Source organism: Mobula birostris, chromosome 1 (assembly GCF_030028105.1).
Source record: "Mobula birostris isolate sMobBir1 chromosome 1, sMobBir1.hap1, whole genome shotgun sequence".
Lineage (NCBI taxonomy): Eukaryota > Metazoa > Chordata > Chondrichthyes > Myliobatiformes > Myliobatidae > Mobula > Mobula birostris.
The window spans coordinates 116,590,674-116,613,444 of NC_092370.1; the positions used below are offsets into that span (position 1 = coordinate 116,590,674).

A 22,771-nucleotide genomic window follows, 5' to 3' on the forward strand; every position below is an offset into this window, starting at 1 on the left:
AGCGTGGCGTTTGCTAGTATGTTCTTGGTTTGTTCAAAAGCCACCATCGCCTCCTCTGTCCAGGTGACCTCTTTGACCTTGCCAGATATCAAGCCGGAAAGGGACCGCATGATCCGGGCCACTGAGCGCAGGAAATGGTGATAAAAGTTAACCATCCCAACGAATTCCTGCAGGCCTTTAACAGACTGGCAAATTGGCGGACGGCTTCAACTTTTGCTGGCAGGGGCACAGCTCCATGGCAGTCAATCCGGTGTCCCAAGAAGTCAGTGGCGGGTAGGCCAAACTGGCACTTGGCGGGGCTGATAGCCAGGCCGTAGCCACTTAGGCGGCAGCAGAGCAGGCGTAAATGTGCTAGATGTTCCTGGCAGGAGCGGCTGGCGATAAGTATGTCATCCAGGTAGATGAACAGAAAGTCCAGATCTCGCCCTACTGCATCCATCAGGCGCTGGAACGTCTGGGCCGCGTTTTTGAGCCCGAACGGCATCCTGAGGAACTCGAACAGGCCAAAGGCGGTAATGAGGGCTGTCTTGGGTACATCGTCCGGATGGGCTCGGATCTGATGATACCCTCAAACCAGGACACTCTTCAAAAAGTTGCGCACCCCGTGCAGGTTGGCCATAAGGTCCTGGATGTGTGGTACCGGATAGCGACCGGACATAGTGGTGTCATTCATCCTCCTATAGTCACTGCACGGTCTCCACCCTTCCGCGGACTTGGGCACCATATGGATTAGGGAGGCCCACGGGCTGTCAGAACACCACACAATCCCCATCTCTTCCATCTTCTTGAATTCCTCTTTCATGAGGCGGAGCTTGTCGGGCGGTAGCCTGCGGGCCCGGGCATGAAAGGGAGGTCCCTGTGTGGGGATGTGGTGCATCACGCCGTGCTTGGGGTCTGCTGAGGAAAACTGCAGTGTGATGATAGATGGGAACTCCAATAACACTCTGGCGAACTCGTTGTCGGAATAAGTGACGGAGTCCAGATGCAGGGCTGGTAACCTGGCCTCACCGAGGGAGAAAGTCTGGAATGTCCTCGCATCAACCAATCATCGTCCCTTCAAATCCATGAGCAGGCAGTGCGCAAAGAGGAAGTCTGCACCTAGCAATGGCTGTGATACTGCGGCCAGCATAAATGTCCATGTAAAGCAGCTGGAACCGAACTGCAAGGGGATGGTTCTTGTACCGTAGGTGCGGATGGTGCTGCTGTTGGCTGCCGTAAGTTCCGGTCCTGTTCTTCTAGTTCCAGTATTGTGGCTCGAGGGGGGTAGGACACTGACTTCCGCCCCCGTGTCCACCAGGAATCTACGCCTGGAGTGCTTGTCCCAAACGTAGAGGAGGCTATCACGGTGACCAGCCGCCATAGCCGTCAGCGACGGCTGGTCCTGGCGTTTACCTGGAACGAGCATGGCAGTCGGCAGCGGCGGGTTTGATGATAAATACACCAAGACTCAGAAGTGGTGCCGTCCCTTGGTGTGGATGTTATGTGCTCTGCTGCTGGGATGCGGGAGGGCTGGGCTTTCGGCTGTGCCACAGCACTAATTTCGATGGTGGTTCCGCCATTTTGTTTGGCGCGCCAAAGCACATCTGCTCGGGCAGCCACCCTGCGCAGGTCTCTGAAGTCTTCATCTGCTAGCAGGAGGCGGATGTCTTCTGGCATTTGCTCCAAGAAGATCTGTTCAAAAAGCAGGCAAGGCTTATGGCCGTCTGCCAGTGCTAGCATGTCACTCATCAGGACTGATGGCGCGCGGTCACCCAGGCCGCCCATATGCAGTAACCGCGCGGCCCGTTCGCGGCCAAATGTGCGGATTAACAGGGCCTTGAGTGCCTCGTACCTGTCTGTTGCTGGGGGCTGATACAGAAAGTCGATAACGTGGCCTGCTGTCTCCTGGTCGAGGGCGCTCACCACGTAGTAATACCTGGTGATGTCTGAGACAATTTGCCTGACCTGGAACTGGGTCTCTGCTTGCTCAAACCAGACCAGGGGTTGAGTGGTCCAGAAGGTTGGCAGTTTAAGGGAAACTGCATTCTGCAGAGCCGAATTGTTCATGCTGGGTCCAAATGCCGTTGGACCATCGGGGTCACCAATGTAGTCGCGCTGATACGCAATGAGTGAAAGCAACACACTGAGTCGAGCAAGGTCTGGTTGAACTGTTTACTGTTTAAATCCCTGCACGCTTAAGTGCCCGCTCCCAGCATCCCCTGCTCTTTGCGGGGCGGAAGTGACGTCGGCTTCCGGACCGAGGTCTGCCCCACACTCAGAGCCCTCTCAGTTGCCGCTGGCTGCGGACTCGCCCGCGACTACTGGAGCCGGTTCCCTGCCGCGTGGGCGAGCCACCACACTATAGATAAATTAAAATAAGTAGAGCAAAAAGAGAGCAAAATATTAGTGAGGTAGTGTTCATGGGTCAGTTCATTGACTGTTCAGAAATCTGATAGCAGTGGGGAAGAAAATGTTCATAAAACGGTGAGTGTGTGTGTTTAGGCTCCAGTACCTCCTCCCTGATTATAGCAATGAAACGGTGCCTTGAAAAAGTATTCAACCCCCACAAATATTTTCACATTTTACTATTTCATTTTTCTAAATTAAAAAAAATCAAAGTAGGATTTTTTGAGCTAATCTACAAAACATGTCAAATCAAAAGAAAAATTCTCAAACCTGTCAACAATTTACGAAAAATTAAAACCAAAATTGTTCAACTGAAAAAGCATTCATCCCCTTTGTAATTACTGCACTAACTTTCCTCAGGTGTAATATACTATTACCTTACCAACTCACCCAATTTAGTGATGCAGAAAATTGGAGGATCACCTGTTTTCAATGAATTCATAAGCATAAATACCCCCACCTCTCTGTAAGGTCCAACAGTGAGATAGATTCTCAAAAGACCAAACCAAAATGAAGACTGAAGAAATATTCAAGACAAGTCAGGGAAATGATAATAGAGAAGCACAATCTGGGAAAGGGTACAAGACCAACTCAAAGTCACTGAACATACCTCGGAGCTCAGTGCAGTCCATCATGAAAAAAATGGGCAAAAAATGAAACCACACCCACACTGCCTTGGTCTGGCTGCAACTGGAGATGAAGTTCATGGTTCCACAATCTCTAAGGCTTTACACAAAAAGGGGTATTTATGGAAGAGTAGCAAGGAGAAGCCGTGGCCACCAAGATCTTGCAAAGCGTCATTTAGAAGATAGTGTAAAGATGTGGAAGAAGGTTTTGTGGTCGTATTGACTAAAGTGGAACTTTTTGGCCTCACACTAACCAGTACAGGTGCCATAAACCTAATACTATGCATTAGCCAGGTAACACCATCCCTACTGTAAAGTATGGTGGAGGTAGCAACATGCAATGGGGATGCACTTCAGCAGCAGGGACTGGAAATCTGATCAAGATTGATGGAAAGGTGAATGCTGCTAAATACAGAGAGATCCTGGATTAAAAACCTACCAGACTCTGCCAGAAAGTTTAAACTGGGGAGGAAGTTTATCTTTCAGTAGGACAATGACCCAAAGCACACTGCCAGAGCAACCACGAAGTGGCTTCAAATGAAGAAAATTGATGTCCTTGAGTGGCCCAGTACTGACCTTAACCCAATCGAACATCTCTGGCTAGATCTCAAGATTGCTGTCCACCACTGCTCCCCAACCAACACGGCACAGCTTGAGCAACTTTGCAAGGAAGAATGGGCCATCACGTTGTGCAAAGCTAATAGAAATTTATCCAAAAAGACTACTGGCTGTAGTAGCTGTGAAAGATGGTTCAACTAAGTACTCAGCAAAGGGAGCCGAGTACTCTTGAACTGCTGACACTGCCTTTTGAATTTTTAGTTTTTCATGCTTTACAATTTTCCCTAGTTTTTGGGCTCTACTGTGAAAAAAGGAGCATGTGATTCACAAATAAAAATTCTCAGTTAAATTGATCCAGATCCCTGACTGTAATGCTCATTTATGCGAACAAAGGATGGGGGGGGGGGGGGCAGAATACTTTTAAAAGGCCCTGTAAGAGGGATGTCCTGGGTGTTGGAGGTCCTTAATGATGGATGCCGCCTCTTTAGGCATCACCTTTTGAAGATGTTCTTGATGTTGGGAAGGATAGTGTCCATGATGGAGCTGGCTGAGTGTGCAACACTCCGCAGTTTTTTCTGATCCTGCGCAGTGGCCCCTCCGTACCAGGCAGTAAAGCAGCCAGTTAGAATGCTCTCCACGGTTCATCTGAGAAATTTGCTAGAGTCTTTGGTAACATACCAAATCTCCCCAGACCCCTAAAGAAATATAGCTGCTGTCACGCCTTCTTTGTAATTGCATCAATATGCTTGGCCCAGGATAGATCTTCAGAGATGTTAACAGCTAGGAACTGCTCACTTTTTCCACATCTGGTCCCTCAATGAGGACTGCTGTGTGTTCGTTCGACTTCTACTTCCTGAAGTGCACAATCAATTGACATTGAGTGCAAGGTTGTTGTTCTGACACCTCTCAAACAGCTGATCGTTATCACTCCTGTATGTCTTCTAGTCAACATCTGAGATTCTGCCAACAACAGTTGTACCATCAGTAAGTTTATAGATGGTGTTTGAGCTGTGCCTAGCCACACTGTCATGGGTGTAGAGAGAATAGAGCAGTGGGCTAAGCATGCATCCTTGAGGTGTGCCGGTGTTGATTATCAGTGAAGAGGAGATGTTATTGATGAAGTCGTCAAGGATTCAGTTGCGCAGGGAGGTACAGAGGCCCAGGTTTTGAAGCTTGATGATTAGAGGGTACGATGGCAGTGCGAAGGGGCCACGGGAGGCAGACAAGTGGGTCACGGTTAGGAGGGGGAAGGGGAAGAGTCAGGTAATAGAGAGTCCCCCGGTGGCTGTGCCCCTTAACAATAGGTACTCCTGTTTGAGTACTGTTGGGGGGGACAGCGACAGTGGCCGTGCCTCCGGCACAGAGTCCGACCCTGTATCTCAGAAGGGTAGGGAAAGGAAGAGGAGGGCAGTTGTGATAGAGGACTCGATAGTAAGGGGGTCAGATAGGCGATTCTGTGGACACAGTCCAGAGACCCAGATGGTAGTTTGCCTCCCTGGTGCCAGGGTCCAGGATATCTCTGATCATGTCCAAGATATCCTGAAGTGGGAGGGTGAGGAGCCAGAGGTCGTGGTACATATAGGTACCAATGACATAGGTAGGAAAAGGGAAGAGGTCCTGAAAGGAGAATATAGGGAGCTAGGAAGGGAGTTGAGAAAAAGGACCGCAAAGGAAGTAATCTCGGGATTACTGCCTGTGCCACGCGACAGAGAGTAGGAATGCGATGAGGTGGAGGATAAATGTGTGGCTGAGGGATTGGAGCAGGAGGCAGGGATTCAAGTTTTTGGATCATTGGGACCTCTTTTGGCGCAGGCGTGACCTGTACAAAAAGGACGGGTTACACTTGAATCCTAGGGGGACCAATATCCTGGCAGGGAGATTAGCAAGGGCTACTGAGGTGACTTTAAACTAGAATGGTTGGGGGGTGGGAATCAAATTAAAGAGGCTAGGCAAGAGGAGGTTAGTTCACAACAGGGGGATGGGAACCAGTGCAGAGAGACAGAGGGGTGTAAAGTGAGGGTAGAAGCAAAAAGTAGTAAGGAGAAAAGTAAAAGTGGCAGGCCGACAAGTCCAGGGCAAGCATCAAAAAGGGCCACTTTTCAACATAATTGTATAAGGGCTAAGAGAGTTGTAAAAGAGCGCCAGAAGGCTTTGTGTGTCAATGCCAGGAGCATTCGTAACAAGGTGGATGAATTGAAAGTGCAGATTGTTATTAACGATTATGATATAGTTGGGATCACAGAGACACGGCTCCAGGGTGACCAAGGATGGGAGCTCAACGTTCAGGGATATTCAATATTCAGGAGGGATAGACATGAAAGAAAAGGAGGTGGGATGGCGTTGCTGGTTAAAGAAGAGATTAACGCAATAGAAAGGAAGGACATAAGCCGGGAAGATGTGGAATCGATATGGGTAGAGCTGCATAACACTAAGGGGCAGAAAACGCTGGTGGGAGTTGTGTACAGGCCACCTAACAGTAGTAGTGAGGTCGGGGATGGTATTAAACAGGAAATTAGAAATGTGTGCAATAAAGGAACAGCAGTTATAATGGGTGACTTCAATCTACATGTAGATTGAGTGAACCAAATTGGTAAAGGTGCTGAGGAAGAGGATTTCTTGGAATGTATGCGGGATGGTTTTTTGAACCAACATGTCGAGGAGCCAACTAGAGAGCAGGCTATTCTAGGCTGGGTTTTGAGCAATGAGGAAGGGTTAATTAGCAATCTTGTCGTGAGAGGCCCCTTGGGTAAGAGTGACCATAATATGGTGGAATTCTTCATTAAGATGGAGAGTGACATAGTTAATTCAGAAACAAAGGTTCTGAACTTAAAGAGGGGAAACTTTGAAGGTATGAGACGTGAATTAGTTAAGATAGACTGGCAAATGACACTTAAAGGATTGACGGTGGATATGCAATGGCAAGCATTTAAAGGTTGCATGGATGAACTACAACAATTGTTCATCCCAGTTTGGCAAAAGAATAAATCAAGGAAGGTAGTGCACCCGTGGCTGACAAGAGAAATTAGGGATAGTATCAATTCCAAAGAAGAAGCATACAAATTAGCCAGAAAAAGTGGCTCACCTGAGGACTGGGAGAAATTCAGAGTTCAGCAGAGGAGGACAAAGGGCTTAATTAGGAAAGGGAAAAAAGATTATGAGAGAAAACTGGCAGGAAACATAAAAACTGACTGTAAAAGCTTTTATAGATATGTAAAAAGGAAAAGACTGGTAAAGACAAATGTAGGTCCCCTACAGACAGAAACAGGTGAATTGATTATGGGGAGCAAGGCCACGGCAGACCAACTGAATAACTACTTTGGTTCTGTCTTCACTAAGGAGGACATAAATAATCTTCTGGAAATAGTAGGGGACAGAGAGTCCAGTGAGATGGAGGAACTGAGCGAAATACATGTTAGTAGGGAAGTGGTGTTAGGTAAATTGAAGGGATTGAAGGCAGATAAATCCCCAGGGCCAGATGGTCTGCATCCCAGAGTGCTTAAGGAAGTAGCCCAAGAAATAGTGGATGCATTAGTGATAATTTTTCAAAACTCATTAGATTCTGGACTAGTTCCTGAGGATTGGAGGGTGGCTAATGTAACCCCACTTTTTAAAAAAGGAGGGAGAGAGAAACAGGGGAATTATAGACCGGTTAGCCTAACGTCGGTGGTGGGGAAACTGCTGGAGTCAGTTATCAAAGATGTGATAACAGCACATTTGGAAAGCGGTGAAATCATCAGACAAAGTCAGCATGGATTTGTGAAAGGAAAATCATGTCTGACGAATCTCATAGAATTTTTTGAGGATGTAACTAGTAGAGTGGATAGGGGAGAACCAGTGGATGTGGTATATTTGGATTCTCAAAAGGCTTCTGACAAGGTCCCACACAGGAGATTAGTGTGCAAACTTAAAGCACACGGTATTGGGGGTAAGGTATTGATGTGGATAGAGAATTGGTTAGCAGACAGGAAGCAAAGAGTGGGAATAAACAGGACCTTTTCAGAATGGCAGGCAGTGACTAGTGGGGTACCGCAAGGCTCAGTGCTGGGACCCCAGTTGTTTACAATATATATTAATGACTTGGTTGAGGGAATTAAATGCAGCATCGCCAAGTTTGCAGATGACACGAAACTGGGCGGCAGTGTTAGCTGTGAGGAGGATGCTAAGAGGATGCAGGGTGACTTGGATAGGTTGGGTGAGTGGGCAAATTCATGGCAGATGCAATTCAATGTGGATAAATGTAAAGTTATCCACTTTGGTGGCAAAAATAGGAAAACAGATTATTATCTGAATGGTGGCCGATTAGGAAAAGGGGAGGTGCAACGAGACCTGGGTGTCATTATACACCAGTCATTGAAAGTGGGCATGCAGGTACAGCAGGCGGTGAAAAAGGCGAATGGTATGCTGGCATTTATAGCGAGAGGATTCGAGTACAGGAGCAGGAAGGTACTACTGCAGTTGTACAAGGCCTTGGTGAGACCACACCTGGAGTATCGTGTGCAGTTTTGGTCCCCTAATCTGAGGGAAGACATCCTTGCCATAGAGGGAGTACAAAGAAGGTTCACCAGGTTGATTCCTGGGATGGCAGGACTTTCATATGAAGAAAGACTGGATGAACTAGGCTGGTACTCGTTGGAATTTAGAAGATTGAGGGGGGATCTGATTGAAATGTATAAAATCCTAAAGGGATTGGACAGGCTAGATGCAGGAAGATTGTTCCCGATGTTGGGGAAGTCCAGAACGAGGGGTCACGGTTTGAGGATAAAGGCGAAGCCTTTTAGGACTGAGATTAGGAAAAACTTCTTCACACAGAGAGTGGTGAATCTGTGGAATTCTCTGCCACAGGAAACAGTTGAGGCCAGTTCATTGGCTATATTTAAGAGGGAGTTAGATATGGCCCTTGTGGCTAGGGGGATCAGAGGGTATGGAGGGAAGGCTGGTGCAGGGTTCCGAGTTGGATGATCAGCCATGATCATAATAAATGGCGGTGCAGGCTCAAAGGGCCGAATGGCCTACTCCTGCACCTATTTTCTATGTCTATGAATGCTGAGCTGTAATCAATAAACAGCAGCCCGACATAGATATTGCTGTTATCCAGATGGTCCAAGGTCATGGAGAGCCAGTGAGATTACTTCCACTGTAGACCCATTATGGTGGTAGGCAAATTGCAACTAGTCCAAGTCTTTGCTTAAGCAGGAGTTGATCCTGACCATGGCAAACTTCACTTCATCACTGTAGATGAGAGTGCAACTGGGCGACCGTCATTGAGGCGGCTCACTCGGCACTTCTTGGGCACTGGTATAATTTGACACTCTTTTGAAGCAGGCGGAAACCTCCAACTGCAAAACTGAGAGATTGAAGATGTCCTTGAACACTCCTGCCAGTGAGTCGGCACAGATTTTCAATGACATTCCAAGAGCACCATCTCCCTTTACCATATTTTTGTGGTCCTCACAATTGGTACTGCTGTTCTCAGTCTCAGTCTGTACACCAGAAGTAGTAAAGCCAGGTGATCAGACTGGATGAAGTACAGGTGTGAGATGACACAGTAAGCGTTCTTGATGGTGGTGTAACAGTGGTAAAGTGTATTAATTCCTCTGGTTCTACAGGTAATACTGTATGTTGTTCGTAGTTGGGAAGAGACTTATATAAGCTGGCCTGGATGAAATTTCCCACAATGATTGGGAAGGCATTAGGGTGCGCAGCTCCTCCGTCGGCCGGGGTGGAATGCACACAGAAACCAGGATGAGAACGGAAATCTCCCTCAGCAGATAAAATGGACATCACTTGATCACTACATGTTCCAGGTCGCCAAGTGGGACTGAGACAGATTGTCAGTGCACCACAATGAGTTAATCATGAACTCCACCCCCTCGGCCTTCAAGTGTCTTTGCTGCTCTGTCCACGTGCAGGATAGTGAATGTTGTTTGCTTGAATTTTCAGAAGGCCTTTGACAAGATGCTGCATGAGGCTGCTAAATAAGAACCCAGCGTATTACAGGAAAGATACTAGCATGGATAGAAGTTTGGGTGAATGGCAGGTGGCAGAGTGGGAATAAAGGGGATGTTTTCTGGTTAGCTGCTAATAGCTAGTGGTGTTCCGCAGGGGTTGGTATTGGGACTGCTTCTTTTCATGTTATATGTCAATGATTCGGATGACAGAATTGATGGCTTTGTAGTCAAGTTTGCAGATGATATGAAGATAGATAGAGGGGCAAGTAGTGTTGAGGAAGTAGAGTGTCTGCAGAAGGACAGACAGATTGGGCAAATGAGCAAAGAAGTGGCAAATAGAATATAGTGTAGGAAGATGTATGGTTATGCACTTCGGTAAAAGGAATAAAGGCATAGACTACTTCCTAAATGGAGAGAAATTTCAAAATTAAGAGGTGCAAAAGGACTTCGGAGTCCTTGTGCTGGATTCCCTACAGGTTAACTTGCAAATTGAGCCTGTGGTAGGGAAGATGTATACGATGTTAGCATTCATTTTGAGAGGACCAGAATATCAGACCACACCTAGAGCATTCTGAGCAGTTTTGGCCCTTCATCTATGAAAAGACGTGCTGGAATTGGAGAGGATCCAGACGAGGTTCATGAGAATGATTGGGTTAACTTATGAGGAATGTTTGATGGCTCTGGGCCTGTACTCACAGGACTTCAGAAAATGAGGGGGATCTCATTGAAACCTATGGAATATTGGAAGGTCTACATATAGTAGATGTTTCCAACAGTGGGTGAGTCTAAAACCAGAAGGCACAGCCTCAGAATAGAAGGGTATCCCTTTGGAACAAAGATGAGGAATTTCTTTAGCCAGAGAGGGTGCATCTATGGAATTCATTACCACAACAGCTGTGGTAACCAAGTAACTGAGTAAATTTAAAGCGGAGATTGACAGACTCTTGATTAGTCAGAGCGTCAGAAGTTACAGAGAAAAGGCAGGAGAATGGGGTTGAGAGGGATAATAAATCAGCCATGATGGAATGGTGAAGCAGGCTCAGTAGGCCAAATGGCCTAATTCTGCTCCTAATGTCTTATGGTCCTTCTAGTCTGAGGCTGTGCCTTCTGTTCCTAGACTCTCCCACTACTGAAACACCCTCTCTACATCCACTCTATTTATATAGTCAACATTAGGTAGTTTCAATGAGATTCCGACCCCAACCCCTCCAATTTTTTAAATTCCAGCCCAGACCCAAGCACACCTCACACATTAATCCAGCACACATAGAAATTGCTGGTGAACGCAGCAAGCCAGGCAGCATCTATAGGAAGAGGTACAGCCTCCAACCTGATGGCATGAACACTGACTTCTCTAACTTCCGTTAATGCCCCACCTCCCCTTCGTACCCCATCCGTTATTTATTTATTATTAATTTTTTTCTCCCTCTGTTCCTCTCACTATACTCCTTCCCCAACCTCTGGGCTTCCCCCCTCCCTGTTTCTTTCTCCCTAGGCCTCCTGTCCCATGATCCTCTCATATCCCTTTTGCCAATCACCTGTCCAGCTCTTGGCTCCATCGCTCCCCCTCCTGTCTTCTCCTATCATTTCAGATCTCCCCCTCCCATTTTCAAATCTCTTACTAGCTCTTCTTTCAGTTAGTCCTGACGAAGGGTCTCGGCTCGAAACGTCGACTGTACCTCTTCCTAGAGATGATGCCTGGCCTGCTGCGTTCACCAGCAATTTTTATGTGTTGCTTGAAATTCCAGCATCTGCAGATTTCCTTGTGTTCGCATTTTTAAATTCACACATTAATCCTAATGTTTGCAGAATCATTCACACAAAACTCCTCTGAACCTTTTCCAATGCCAGCACATCCTGTCTAAAATATGGGGCCCAAAAACATTAAATGGAAAGAAAAGGCTTAGATTGGGGGTGCCCATTCTGGGGTCAACAGACCCCTCGGTTAACGGTAAGGCCCCATGTCATAAAAAAGGTTGGAAACCCCTGGTTTGGGGCCAAACGTGGCAAACAGGACAACCTTAAATGTGAATCCTAGCTGGGCATCAACTTGTGTCAAAGGGCCTGATTCCATGCTGTATGACTCTAAATACAAAATTGCAATGAGTTTTGGATCCACACCAGCATATTCCTTCACGACAAGCTGTAAATGATGCTTATGAATTGTGACATTATATGTCCTGAAAAATATACATTATTATATGTAACACTGTAGGATTTCACTGCTGTGTAACATGCTGTAAGGTATCACTGATTATGTAATGGTTTCTCTGTAGCAGCAATGTTTGGGTTATGACTGGAGATAAAGGGGTTTGGGGTGCTGTTGTTCTTTCTTGTGAGCTGGAAGAGAAATTTTCACGGTCTTTTGCACGGGGAGAGATGAGGAGAGAAGACACGAATGGAGACAGTTGGTAGACCGCCGGACGGGGTGGGCTTGGAGCGAGGGTCCAAAGGGCAGCGACGTTCGGAAGAGGTCGATGGTGGACGATCGACTTATCAGTGAGCTCCAACATTGCGCAACAGACTGTTTAACAAGATTGGGCCCTTTTTTTTCTTTTTTTCATTTCTTTACTAACCATATAGTCAACGTAAGAATTAAAAAGCTTAATCATTTAATCACATATTGTGTACTGTTTGTTATTTCGGGGTACTGATTTGTAACAGGGGACACAGCGCAGCATCCACCCAAACGAGAAGTTTGGCTGGGCCAGGGGCTATCGCCCCCTATATTAAGCTGCTAGCCGAAGCGAAAGTTACATATATACAACTCACCTTGAGGAATCTCTTTATCAAGATACAAGTTTTTGTACACATCCATAGCGAAGTCAACCATGTTTGTGTCACTGAGTAGGTCCAGTTTCCCTTGGAGAAGCTCCTTTTCATTGTAAATCTATAATTAAAACATATCAAATGCAGGTATAGTACCCTTAAAACTTAAAAGAAAACACAACATCACAGTGTTCAACTCAGGCACATTTTGAGCATTACATCTAATTCAGTACAGACCACAGCTTAATTCTAAATAACCCACAATGCCCAATTCTAGCTCTGCACAGCAATCTTGAATGAAATCATCATAATTAAAAAGCACACCAACAGTCAACGCGTAAAATTAAATGGTGAAGTGTGAGAGACGAGACTTTCTGAAAACCTGAGCACTCTGTGATCTCTGTAGTCAGTTGAGCAGAAAGCATGTGTGATAACTACTGACTACTCACTCCCTCCAATGAAAAAATTATCTACAGCTCTGAACGATACTATCTTTTAATTTTACAGCATAGGAATTCCTTCAACCCATCATGCCCATGGAGACTCTAAAGATTTGTTCAATGCACTCCCAAAGCCCAGCTTTTTCATATTTCCTAACTGTCATTTACTTTTGACAGAGACAAGTCATTCAGCCCAATAAATCTACACTCGCTCCCAAAGCAATTCCATACATTCTGTTCCTTTCCCTGGAATTTATTTTATCTGAAATGCTAACTGACACTATTCTAATTGTGTTGCAGAACCTGGGCCTCTGTACCTCCCTCTGCAATTGGATTCTCAACTTCCTAACCGGAGGACCACAATCTCTGTGGATTGGTGATAACATCTCCTCCTCGCTGGCGCACCTCAGGGGTGTGTGCTTAGCTCACTGCTCTACTCTCTATACACACATGACTGTGTGGCAAGGCATAGTTCAAATACCATCTAATTCTCCAACTAATCACCTATAATAAGGGGAATTTACAACAGCCAATTAACCTCCCAAACAGTATACCTTTGACATCTATGAGGAATCTGAAGAATCTAGGGGAAATGAGAACAATGTGCAAACTCCACACAAACAGTGCACAAAATCAGGATCAAACTCAGGCCACGGGAGCTGTGAGGCAGCTGCACTACCTGCTGTACGACTATTCAAAGTAATGAAGTAATTGTCAAATTGCTCTTTGAGAATACAGGTGGAATCTTATTCCGATCTCTTTGGTCAGTGGATTCAAACAGCTGAAGACCCAACACATGTCTGAAAGGACCAAGACAGAAATGGGAAGTACACAGACAGCAAACTGCAATAAGATGGCAGGATGATATAAAACTCTTCATTTTAGTAGAATAGATGAACTGAATATATTTCATCTACTAAAACTGAACAGAACACTTCCATTCAGTGACGAAGGTGATTCTGAGTTACCTGTCTCTTTCACTCTGTACTTCATTATAACCAACCTCTCTCACAGCATGGCAACACAACAGTCAGCATGGCTTTGTCAACGGCAGCTCGTGTCTTATGAGCTTGTTAGAATTATTTGAGGCTGTAACCAAACACATTGATGAAGGTAGAGCAGTGGATGTAGTGTATATGGATTTCAGTAAGACATTTGAAAAGGCTCTCCATGCAAGGCTCACTCAGAAAGTAAGGAGGCATGGATCCAAGAACCCTTGCTTTGTGGATCCAGAATTGGCTTGCCCACAGAAGGCAAAGGGTGGTTGTAGATGGTTCGTATTCTGCATAGAGGTCAGTGACTAGTGAAGTTCTGCAGGGAACTGTTCTGGGGCCACACCTCTTTGTGATTTTTATAAAAGACCTGGATGAAGAAGTAGAATGGTGGCAGTGTAGAGAATCAGAGAGATCTTGGGGTCCGCATCCATAGGACACACAAAGCTGCTGTGCAGGTTGACAGTGTTGTTAAGAAAGCGTATGACGTGTTGGCATTCATCAACCATGGAACTGAGTTCAAGAGCCATGAGGTAATGTTACAGCTACGCAAAACCTTGGTCAGATCCCACTTGGAGTACTGTGTTCAGTTCCAGTCACCTCACTACAGGAAGAATGTGGATACTATAAAGACAGTGCAGAGGAGATTTCCAAGGGTGTTGCCTGAATTGGAGAGTGTGCCTTATGAAAATAGGTTCAGTGAACCTGGCCTTTTCTCCCTGGAGCGACGAAGGATGAGAGGTGTCCTGATAGAGGTGTACTAGATGATGAAAGGCATTGATCATGTGGCTAGCCAGAGGCTTTCTTCCCAGGGCTGAAGTTGCTAACACGAGTAGTTTTAAGGTGCTGGGAAGTAGGTCGTCGTCGTCATGGCTATCTCTCAAGGTCGAGGATGACGGTCTTCATTCTGGGAAGCAGGTACAGAGGGGATGTCAGGGGTTAGTTTTTCCACACAGAGTGGTGGGTGCATAGAATGCACTGCCGGTGACGGTGGTGGAGGCGGATCCAATAGGGTCTTTAAAGAGACTCTTAGATAGGTACATGGAGCTTAGAAAAAAAAAGGACTATGCAGTAGGGTAATTCTAGGCAGTTTCTAGAGTAAGTTACATGGTCGGCACAACATTGTGGGCCAAAGGGCCTGTAATGTGCTGTAGTTTTCTATGTTCCATGTTACATTTCCAATAAAGCCCAATGTAAACACCATTTCACCTTCCATTGACAGGCTAAAGTCCTCAGAACTCAAGAATTTCAGATAATCATCCTTTTCTGTTTGTATCAAGGTGGACATATCTAACAAAAAGTTATGAACCAGGAACATTAACTACTTGTCTTTCCAAAACCACTAACTGTCCTAATTATTTCCAGTATTTTCTTCATATTTTCAGCATCTACAGCAATTATTTTCTCCAATTTTCATTTTTCATTGTTTTTTTAAGTTTTATCTAGTCTCTCTGTTTTCAGTTACTTGCTAATTCCATTTCTTCTACATTGATCACATTCAAAGACCAAACTCTCTAGGATGGTACCATCATTTGGTCTCTTGACCACCAATCACTGACATGTTATTTGTTTGCCATCCCATCTCTGTCCGCAAATGAAAATATATTTGATTTCAAAGTTTTCCTAATTCTGAGAAAAGGTCATCAACTTTGAACAATGACTCTCTCTGCATACATTATACAACCAGAATATTGACAATATTTTCTAATTTCTATCCCATCTTGAATCTCATTTCCAGTGTTGCTTAAGAGCTGCACCTCTGCCAGCCCTTCTGCTAAAACCTGATTTCAATTGCCTCCTACAATTTATACCTCGCCAGATACGCCCCTCCCTTGCCTCCACCATCCCCTTGTAACCAGTACAATCCCATGTCATTCAATCACTTCTGATCTCTAGCTCACAGATCTGCCCTTCCCTTACCACTTGTTTTTCTCCTCCCAATAAGATGACAGCACATTGACTTGAAAGGTTCGTGCTGATTCTCTCTCCATAGATGCAGTCCAACTTGCAGAGTATTTCCAGTAAAATAAACTGGGAAAATTCTGGAAACATTCAGCAAGACATGCAGTATCTACAGACTGACTTAATGTTTCAGATCAAAGACAACTTCATTAGAATTGTTAATTTTGTTTCTCTTTCCACTTATGCAGTTTGACCTCCTGAGTGTTTCCCAACATTTTCTGGTTTTATTTCAGCGGAGTCCCAATAATTTGTTTTATTCCAGTTTGTTAGTGTCTGTCATAATTTGTTATGGAAAACAGAAAATATTGAGGCACGGGGAAACGTTAATCTGCAGCTGCATGAGATGCATGAAGAGCAAGCAATTTGGGGGGCAACCAGCATTAACATTTATTGCAAATGGCTTCATGCAAGGTGAAAGCAAATCTCCCCAAGAATGTGCAAGAGCCTGAAGAAACTTCATTTTGGAGTACTGGTTGAAAAAAAAAGGACTGTGGACCAGGGTGGAGTGAGGGCATTGCTGCCTTGAGGGTGATAAGAGATTCAGATCTTTTAACATCTTTTCCCCTACCTTAAAAATCACAATCACCTAAGGATGTGGAACTTGACTCGGGGGGGGAGGGTTGAGGAGGGGTGTAAGGGGAAAGAGATTGGCTTGTGTGGGGAATAGGAAGATGCAGCCTTTGTGGTTGGAATGACTAGAGGGGGAGGGTAGGAGGAGAGGCACACGAGTTCAGTTTATTGTCATTCAGCTGTACACATGTACAACAGCAAACGAAACAATGCTCCTCCTGGCCAAGGTGCACTACACAGTACATATAACCCACACAGAGAAAAAACAAAGTAACTTTACCAAAAATAAATTAACAAATAATGAAATATATTCCTGAATACTGACATTTACCACAAGGTGTATTTACTATACAAGTCAAAAAGTAAATAGTATAACTCCGCTGGCACTTCATACATGATGAGATCTGGGTGGTGGCAGGGAGTTCAATGGTCTCACAGCCTCTAGGGAAGAAGCTATATCCCATCCTAACAGTTCTTGTCCTAATGGTACAGTACGTCCTGACTAATGGTAGTAAGTCAAAAAGATTGTGGGACAGATGGGAGGGATCCTTGACAATGCTAATAGCCCTGCATACACAGTCTCCTGATATGTATCTTTGATGAGTGAGAGAATAACCCCAATGATGCTCTCAGCAGTCCTTGTATTCCTTTGCAGGGTCTTGTGATCCAGATGCCTTGCAATTCCCATAACAGACAGTGATGTAGCTGCTCAGGACATGCAATGATGCTCCTGTAAAATTGGTGCAATTGGGGAAGGAGGGGGTGAGGGTCTCCAGATACTGCAGGTGCTGGAATTTGGAACAACAAACAACGTGCTAGAGGACCTCAATGGATCATGCAGCATCTATGGTAGGTTTTGACCCAAAACATGACCAGCTGAGTTCCTCTAGCACATTTGTTTGTTGTGGGGGAAAAAGGATGACAAGGGGACGGATGAGTGGGAATATAAGGTGGTAGGGAGGGAAAATGTGATAGTGGGGGAGGCATTGAGAATCTGCAATTATCTTAGGCCTCCAGCAGGACCTTTGGCAGGGTATAGGGGAATGGGAAGGGGCTTTGTCTCCTGAGGGACAGTGTTGGGAGCAGGGAGGGGAAATTAAGAGCTTGTGCTCCTCAGGTTTCTAGCAGTAACATGTAGTGGAAAGAGCATTGTGATGAGAGAGTTGGGGTGGGAGAAGAAGTGGACAGTTTAGTGAGGTGCAGAGGTTTCATCAGTGGGGGGGGGGGGTCCCATTGTCTCCCATTGCTTCCAACCAGATATGCAAAGGAAGAAGGGGTGGAGAAGTGTGGAAGTGTCGGTATATGTGTGCTGAAATCATTCTCTCCCACTCTGGCCAGACAGAGTATTGGCAGGGTTTGGGTGGGTGGGGGTGTCAACTTCTTGATGCCTTCCACTCCCGGAGTGCCACCAAGAAGGTGACTTGTGCCAACAGCTCCGGTGGAAACCATCAAATGTTCCTGTTTCAGTGTGCAACAATTGATAACCACAACTACATCCAAGGTCTCAAAGTCCACGAAACTTGAATGGACTCCGGTGACTGGCACTGTTCCCCTTAAGACAGCGGAAGAAAGAATACCGCTCTAGTCTAAAAGTTGGTCCAACTAAGCATAGCTTTCGACTCCCAATACAAGCCATCTTGCTGGCAAACAAACGGACGGTGTCTGGTAAATAAGATGAAGATTTCAGAGCTAGATTGCTGTACCAGAGGGACATTAAAAGCTGTTGTGTTTTTTGCTTCATGGAATCTTGGTTATCCCCCGCAATTTCGGATGTAGCAATACAGCTTGACGGTTTCTCAATACACCACCAAGATAGGACTGCTGAGTCTTTCATAGGCAGAGGAGGTGGAATAGGCTTTATGATCCACTACATAATGTACTGGGTGGACACAGGAGTACAGTCAGCCAGAGACTCATTCCTCCGAGATGCAGCAGAGAGCGTCATAGGAAGTCATTCCTGCCTGCGGCCATCAAACTTCACAACTCCTCCCTTGGAGGGTCAGACACCCTGAGCCGATAGGCTGGTCCTGGACTTATTTCATAATTTACTGGCATAATTTACATATTACTATTTAACTATTTATTACTATTTTCTATTACTATTCTATTACTATTTATTATTTCCATGACTATTACTATTTACTAATAGTAATATTACTATTAATGGTGCAACTATAACAAAAACCAATTTCCCCCGGGATCAATAAAGTATGACTATGACTATCAACTCCTTGTGGTGCACAAACGTTGTGGTGCTGTCCCAGTTCTGCTCACCCAACCTGGAACATCTTGCAATCAACTGTCATCCATTTTATCTGCCATGGTAGAGGTATACATCCCTCAGGTCGGTGTAAAACAGACTCTAAATGAAATGAGCGATGTAATCAACAGGTATGCAACAGTGCATCCTGATGCCTTCCCTATTATTTTGAGGGATTTAACCAGGTCAGCTTGAAAAAGCCTCAAAATAATTATTGCCATGGTGAGCTGCCTTAAAGTCTATCGTCCAGTAGCACTCACATCTTCGGCAATGAAGTGCTTTGAGAGGTTGGTCATGGCTAGAATTAACTCCTGTCTCAGTAAGAACCTGAACCCACTGCAATTCACCACAATAGGTCTATGACAGATGTGATCCCTTTGGCTCTCACACAGCCTTGGATCACCTGGACAATAGAAAAGAGGAACCAACACACTGGACCACTGTTACACCACCATCAAGAGCACCAACTGTGCTATCCCACACCCACACTTTGGAAAGTCTGATCACCTGGCTATACTTCTACTCCCCGAATATAGGCAGAGACTGAAGACTGCAGCACCAGTAGTGAGCACCAAGAAAGTACGGACAAGGGAGGCACAGGAGCGCTTACAGCACTGCTTTGAATTGGTAAACTGGATTGTATTCAGGGATTCATCTTCGAGTCTGAATAAGAACATGACAGCTGTCACTGACTTCATTAAAAGCTGTGTGGATGAGTGTGTGCCCATGAGAACGTACTGTACATACCCAAATCAAAAGTCATGGATGAGCAAGGTTCGTAGTCTCTGGGCTAGATCTGCGGCACTCAAGTCTGTACAAGAAAACCAGGTTCGATTTGCAGAAGGCTATCTCAAGAGCAGGGGTCCCCAACCTTTTTTGCACCGCTGACCAGTTTAATATTGACAATATCTTGCAGACCAGCCGACCGGGGGTGGGGGGTCCAAGTAGGGTTAAACTCACCTCAACATGTCTTTTACAGTTCGGGTTGCCAACTTTCTCACTCCCAAATAAGGGACAAAAGTAGCAGTCAAATCCCGGGACACTTTACCCCAGGAAAGATTACCATGACCATGAAGCCTTGCACGGGCACCTGTGTGCGCATGCGTGACCTGCACATGTGATGTACGCATGCGCGTATGTGCTGATTTTTTCCCCACAAATCATTTTTGCCTACATCTTCCCAATTATACTGTACATACATTATCTCTACTTTATATAGGCTGTGTATTTATCATATCATTCCTGCTTTTACTATATGTTAGTGCTATTTTCGGTTTTGTGTTATTTGGTATGATTGGTAGGTAATTATTTGGGTCTGGGAACACTCAAAAATTTTTCCCATATAAATGAATGGTAATTGCTTCTTCGCTTCACGCCATTTCGGCACGTAAGGTTTCATAGGAACGCTCTACCTTAGCAGGGGAAATACGGGACAAACCAATTTAGCCCAATATACGGGATGTCCCAGCAAACACGGGACAGTTGGCAACCCTATATTCAATTCAACAGTGCGTGACAGGGAATGAGGAAAGGTGCAGCTGACTCATATCGTTTCCTCACAGCCCGGTAGCACATGCTTTGCAGCCCGGTGGTTGGGGACCGCTGCTCAAGAGCAAAGGAATAATTCCAACCAAAGTTGGAGGCGGAATCAGATGCAGGTCAACTCTGGCAGGGTTTGCAAGCCACTGCTTCCTACAAAGTGAAGCCTAACAGCATGAATGGCAGTGATGGTTCACTCTAGATGAGCTCAATGCATTTTATGCATGCTTTGAAAGAGAGAACATCTTTCAAGAGGGTGAACCCCTGCAAGGCGATAGGCCCCAATGGAGTACCTGGTAGGGTTCTGAAAACCTGTGCCAAACACTGGTGGGGGGGGATTCAAAAACATTTTTAATCTCTCATTGCTACTGTCATAAGTTCCCACCTGCTTCAAAAGAGCAACAATTATACCAGCGCCCAAAAAGAGCATGGTGAGCTGCCTTAACGTCTATCGTCCAGTAGCACTCACATCTACAGCAATGAAGTGCTTTGAGAGGTTGGTAATGGCTGGAATTAACTCCTGTCTCAGCAAGGACCTGAACCCACTGCAATTCACCACAATAGGTCTATGATAGACGTGATCACATTGGCCCTCAAGCAGCCTTGGATCACCTTGACAACACAAATACTATATCAATACTATATTTATTGACTACAGCTCAGTGCTTAACAAAATCATTCCAACCTTTCTGTTTGAAAAGTTCCAGAAGCTGGGCTTTCGTACCTCCTTCTGCAACTGGATCCTCAATTTCCTAACCGGAAGTCCACAATCTGTGCAGATTGGAAATAACAACTCCACCTCGCTGACAATCAACACTGGCGTACCTCAGGGACATATGCTTAACCCACTACTCTACTCTCTCTACACCCATGACTGTGTGGCGAGGCACAGCTCAAATGCCATCTATAAATTTGCCAATGATACAACTATCGTTGGCAGAATTTCAGAAAGTGACGAAAAGGCATACAGAAGCAAAATATATCAGGTAGTTAAGTGGTTTCGCAGCAACGTCCTTGGACTCCATGTCGGTAAGACCAAAGAACTGATTATCAACTTCAGAGAGGGCAAGACGTTGAAACACACACCAGTCTTCATGGGGGTATCAGAAGTGAAAAATAGTGAGTAATTTCACGTTCCTGGGTGTCAATATCTCTGAGGATCAATCCTGGACCCAACATATTGATGCAGCTACAAAGAAGGCACAATGGATACATTTCATTAGAAGTTTGAGGTGATTTGGTGTGTCACCAAAGACACTCGCAAATTTCTACAGATGTACTGTGGAGAACATTCTAACAGGCTGCATCACTGTCTGGTATGGGGAGGCCATTGCACAGGATTGAAATAGCTGCAGAGAGTTCTAACTTAGTCATGGGCACTAGCCTCCAATCGTATCCAGGATATCTTCAAGCCAATATTGCAAAAAAAAACAGCCATCATTATGGACCCTCATTAACCAGATCATGCCTTGTCTTCATTGCTACCATTAGGAGGTACAGAAACCCGAAGGCACACACTCAATGATTCAGGAACAGTTTCTTCCCCTCTGCCATCCTATTTCCGAATGGGCATTAAACTCATGAACACTACCTCACTACCGTTTTTTATTTTTACTTTTGCTCTACGATTATATGTATATCTTTTTACTGTAATTCACAGGTTTTTTTCTATTATGATGTATTGTTGCTATAAATACAACAAATTTCACGACAATGCCAGTGATATTAAACCTGATTCTGAAAGAGGTGAACCAGATGCCCTAATCCCTCTGGCCAGATGTGCAGTGAGTAGGGGAGGGAGAGGATGTGTGCTTATGACAGGGAGAAATCAATATTACTCTTGTGCTGGATGGCGGAGGTGGTAGAAAAGAGTAAGGGAGAAGGTTTATAGTATAGGTTGGGGGGGGGGGGTAATGGAAGACAGTATCTCCCGCTCCCGCTCCCGCGAGGCTTGGGAAGCAGTGTCTTCCGCTCCCTCGATTCTCCAGCCCGGATGATGTGCGGTAGATTAGCACAGGGGTGTGAGGCAGGTGGGTTACGGTTGGGGTGAGGGTTGAAATCGGTGCCTCCCCAGGCCCCCAGCGGCCACGCTCAAACTAGGCCCCGGCTGGAGACCGCCTCACGTGGGTGCGCTGCAGATGCCGGGAACCGCGACACAGACATCGACAACGCGGGTGGACCGGACCCTCCGCCTTTACCTCTTTGACCGACAGGAACTCGAGCAGTGGAAAAACCAAGTGGCGATCCAAGAAATTTGCAATTCGCATCGTCAGATCGTAGTCCGCCATCCTGGCCAGGAAAGGATTCAAACTATTGCAACTTTATCAATAGGCTCTGTCCGTGGACATAGCCCGCCTCCTGCCGCAGCTCATTGGTTCAGCCCGCATTCCTCTCTGTCAATCAAATATCGCCTTTGACCTTTCAGCCCATTCATCGCCAATGCAGAGTACAGTCCAAAAATATCAAAAGGAGAGGATGTAAAACAGAAGGTGACGTATCATTATTGAGTAATGAGGAATGATATCTGAGAAGGGTCTATGGTTGAAAAAAGGAAAGGATCACTTTGCTGGGTGTATTCCACAAGCCTCCTGACAGTCAGCAGAGCTGAGGAGCGGATACGGAGTCAAATTATGGAGTGGTGTTAAAGGCTGATCTATACCTGTGCATATGGGCTACGCCGTAGGCCTGATTTATACTTTTGTGTAGCCTTACGCCGTAGCGA

General features: G+C 45.5%; 1 protein-coding gene across 1 annotated transcript in view; it reads right to left on the minus strand.

Moving 5' to 3' along the window:
- Positions 1-22,371, minus strand: part of LOC140204096 (eukaryotic translation initiation factor 3 subunit E-A) — a 210,396-nt gene extending 188,025 nt beyond the window's left edge. Inside the window, exons 1-2 of the mRNA XM_072270472.1 lie at positions 22,248-22,371; positions 12,290-12,407 (exon numbers count right to left, since the gene is read on the minus strand). Of these exons, the coding sequence (XP_072126573.1) occupies positions 12,290-12,407; positions 22,248-22,337 (208 nt within the window). The 5' untranslated portion in view covers positions 22,338-22,371. The remainder of the gene's footprint in view (positions 1-12,289; positions 12,408-22,247) is intronic.
- Between the last annotated feature and the right edge of the window lie 400 nt (positions 22,372-22,771).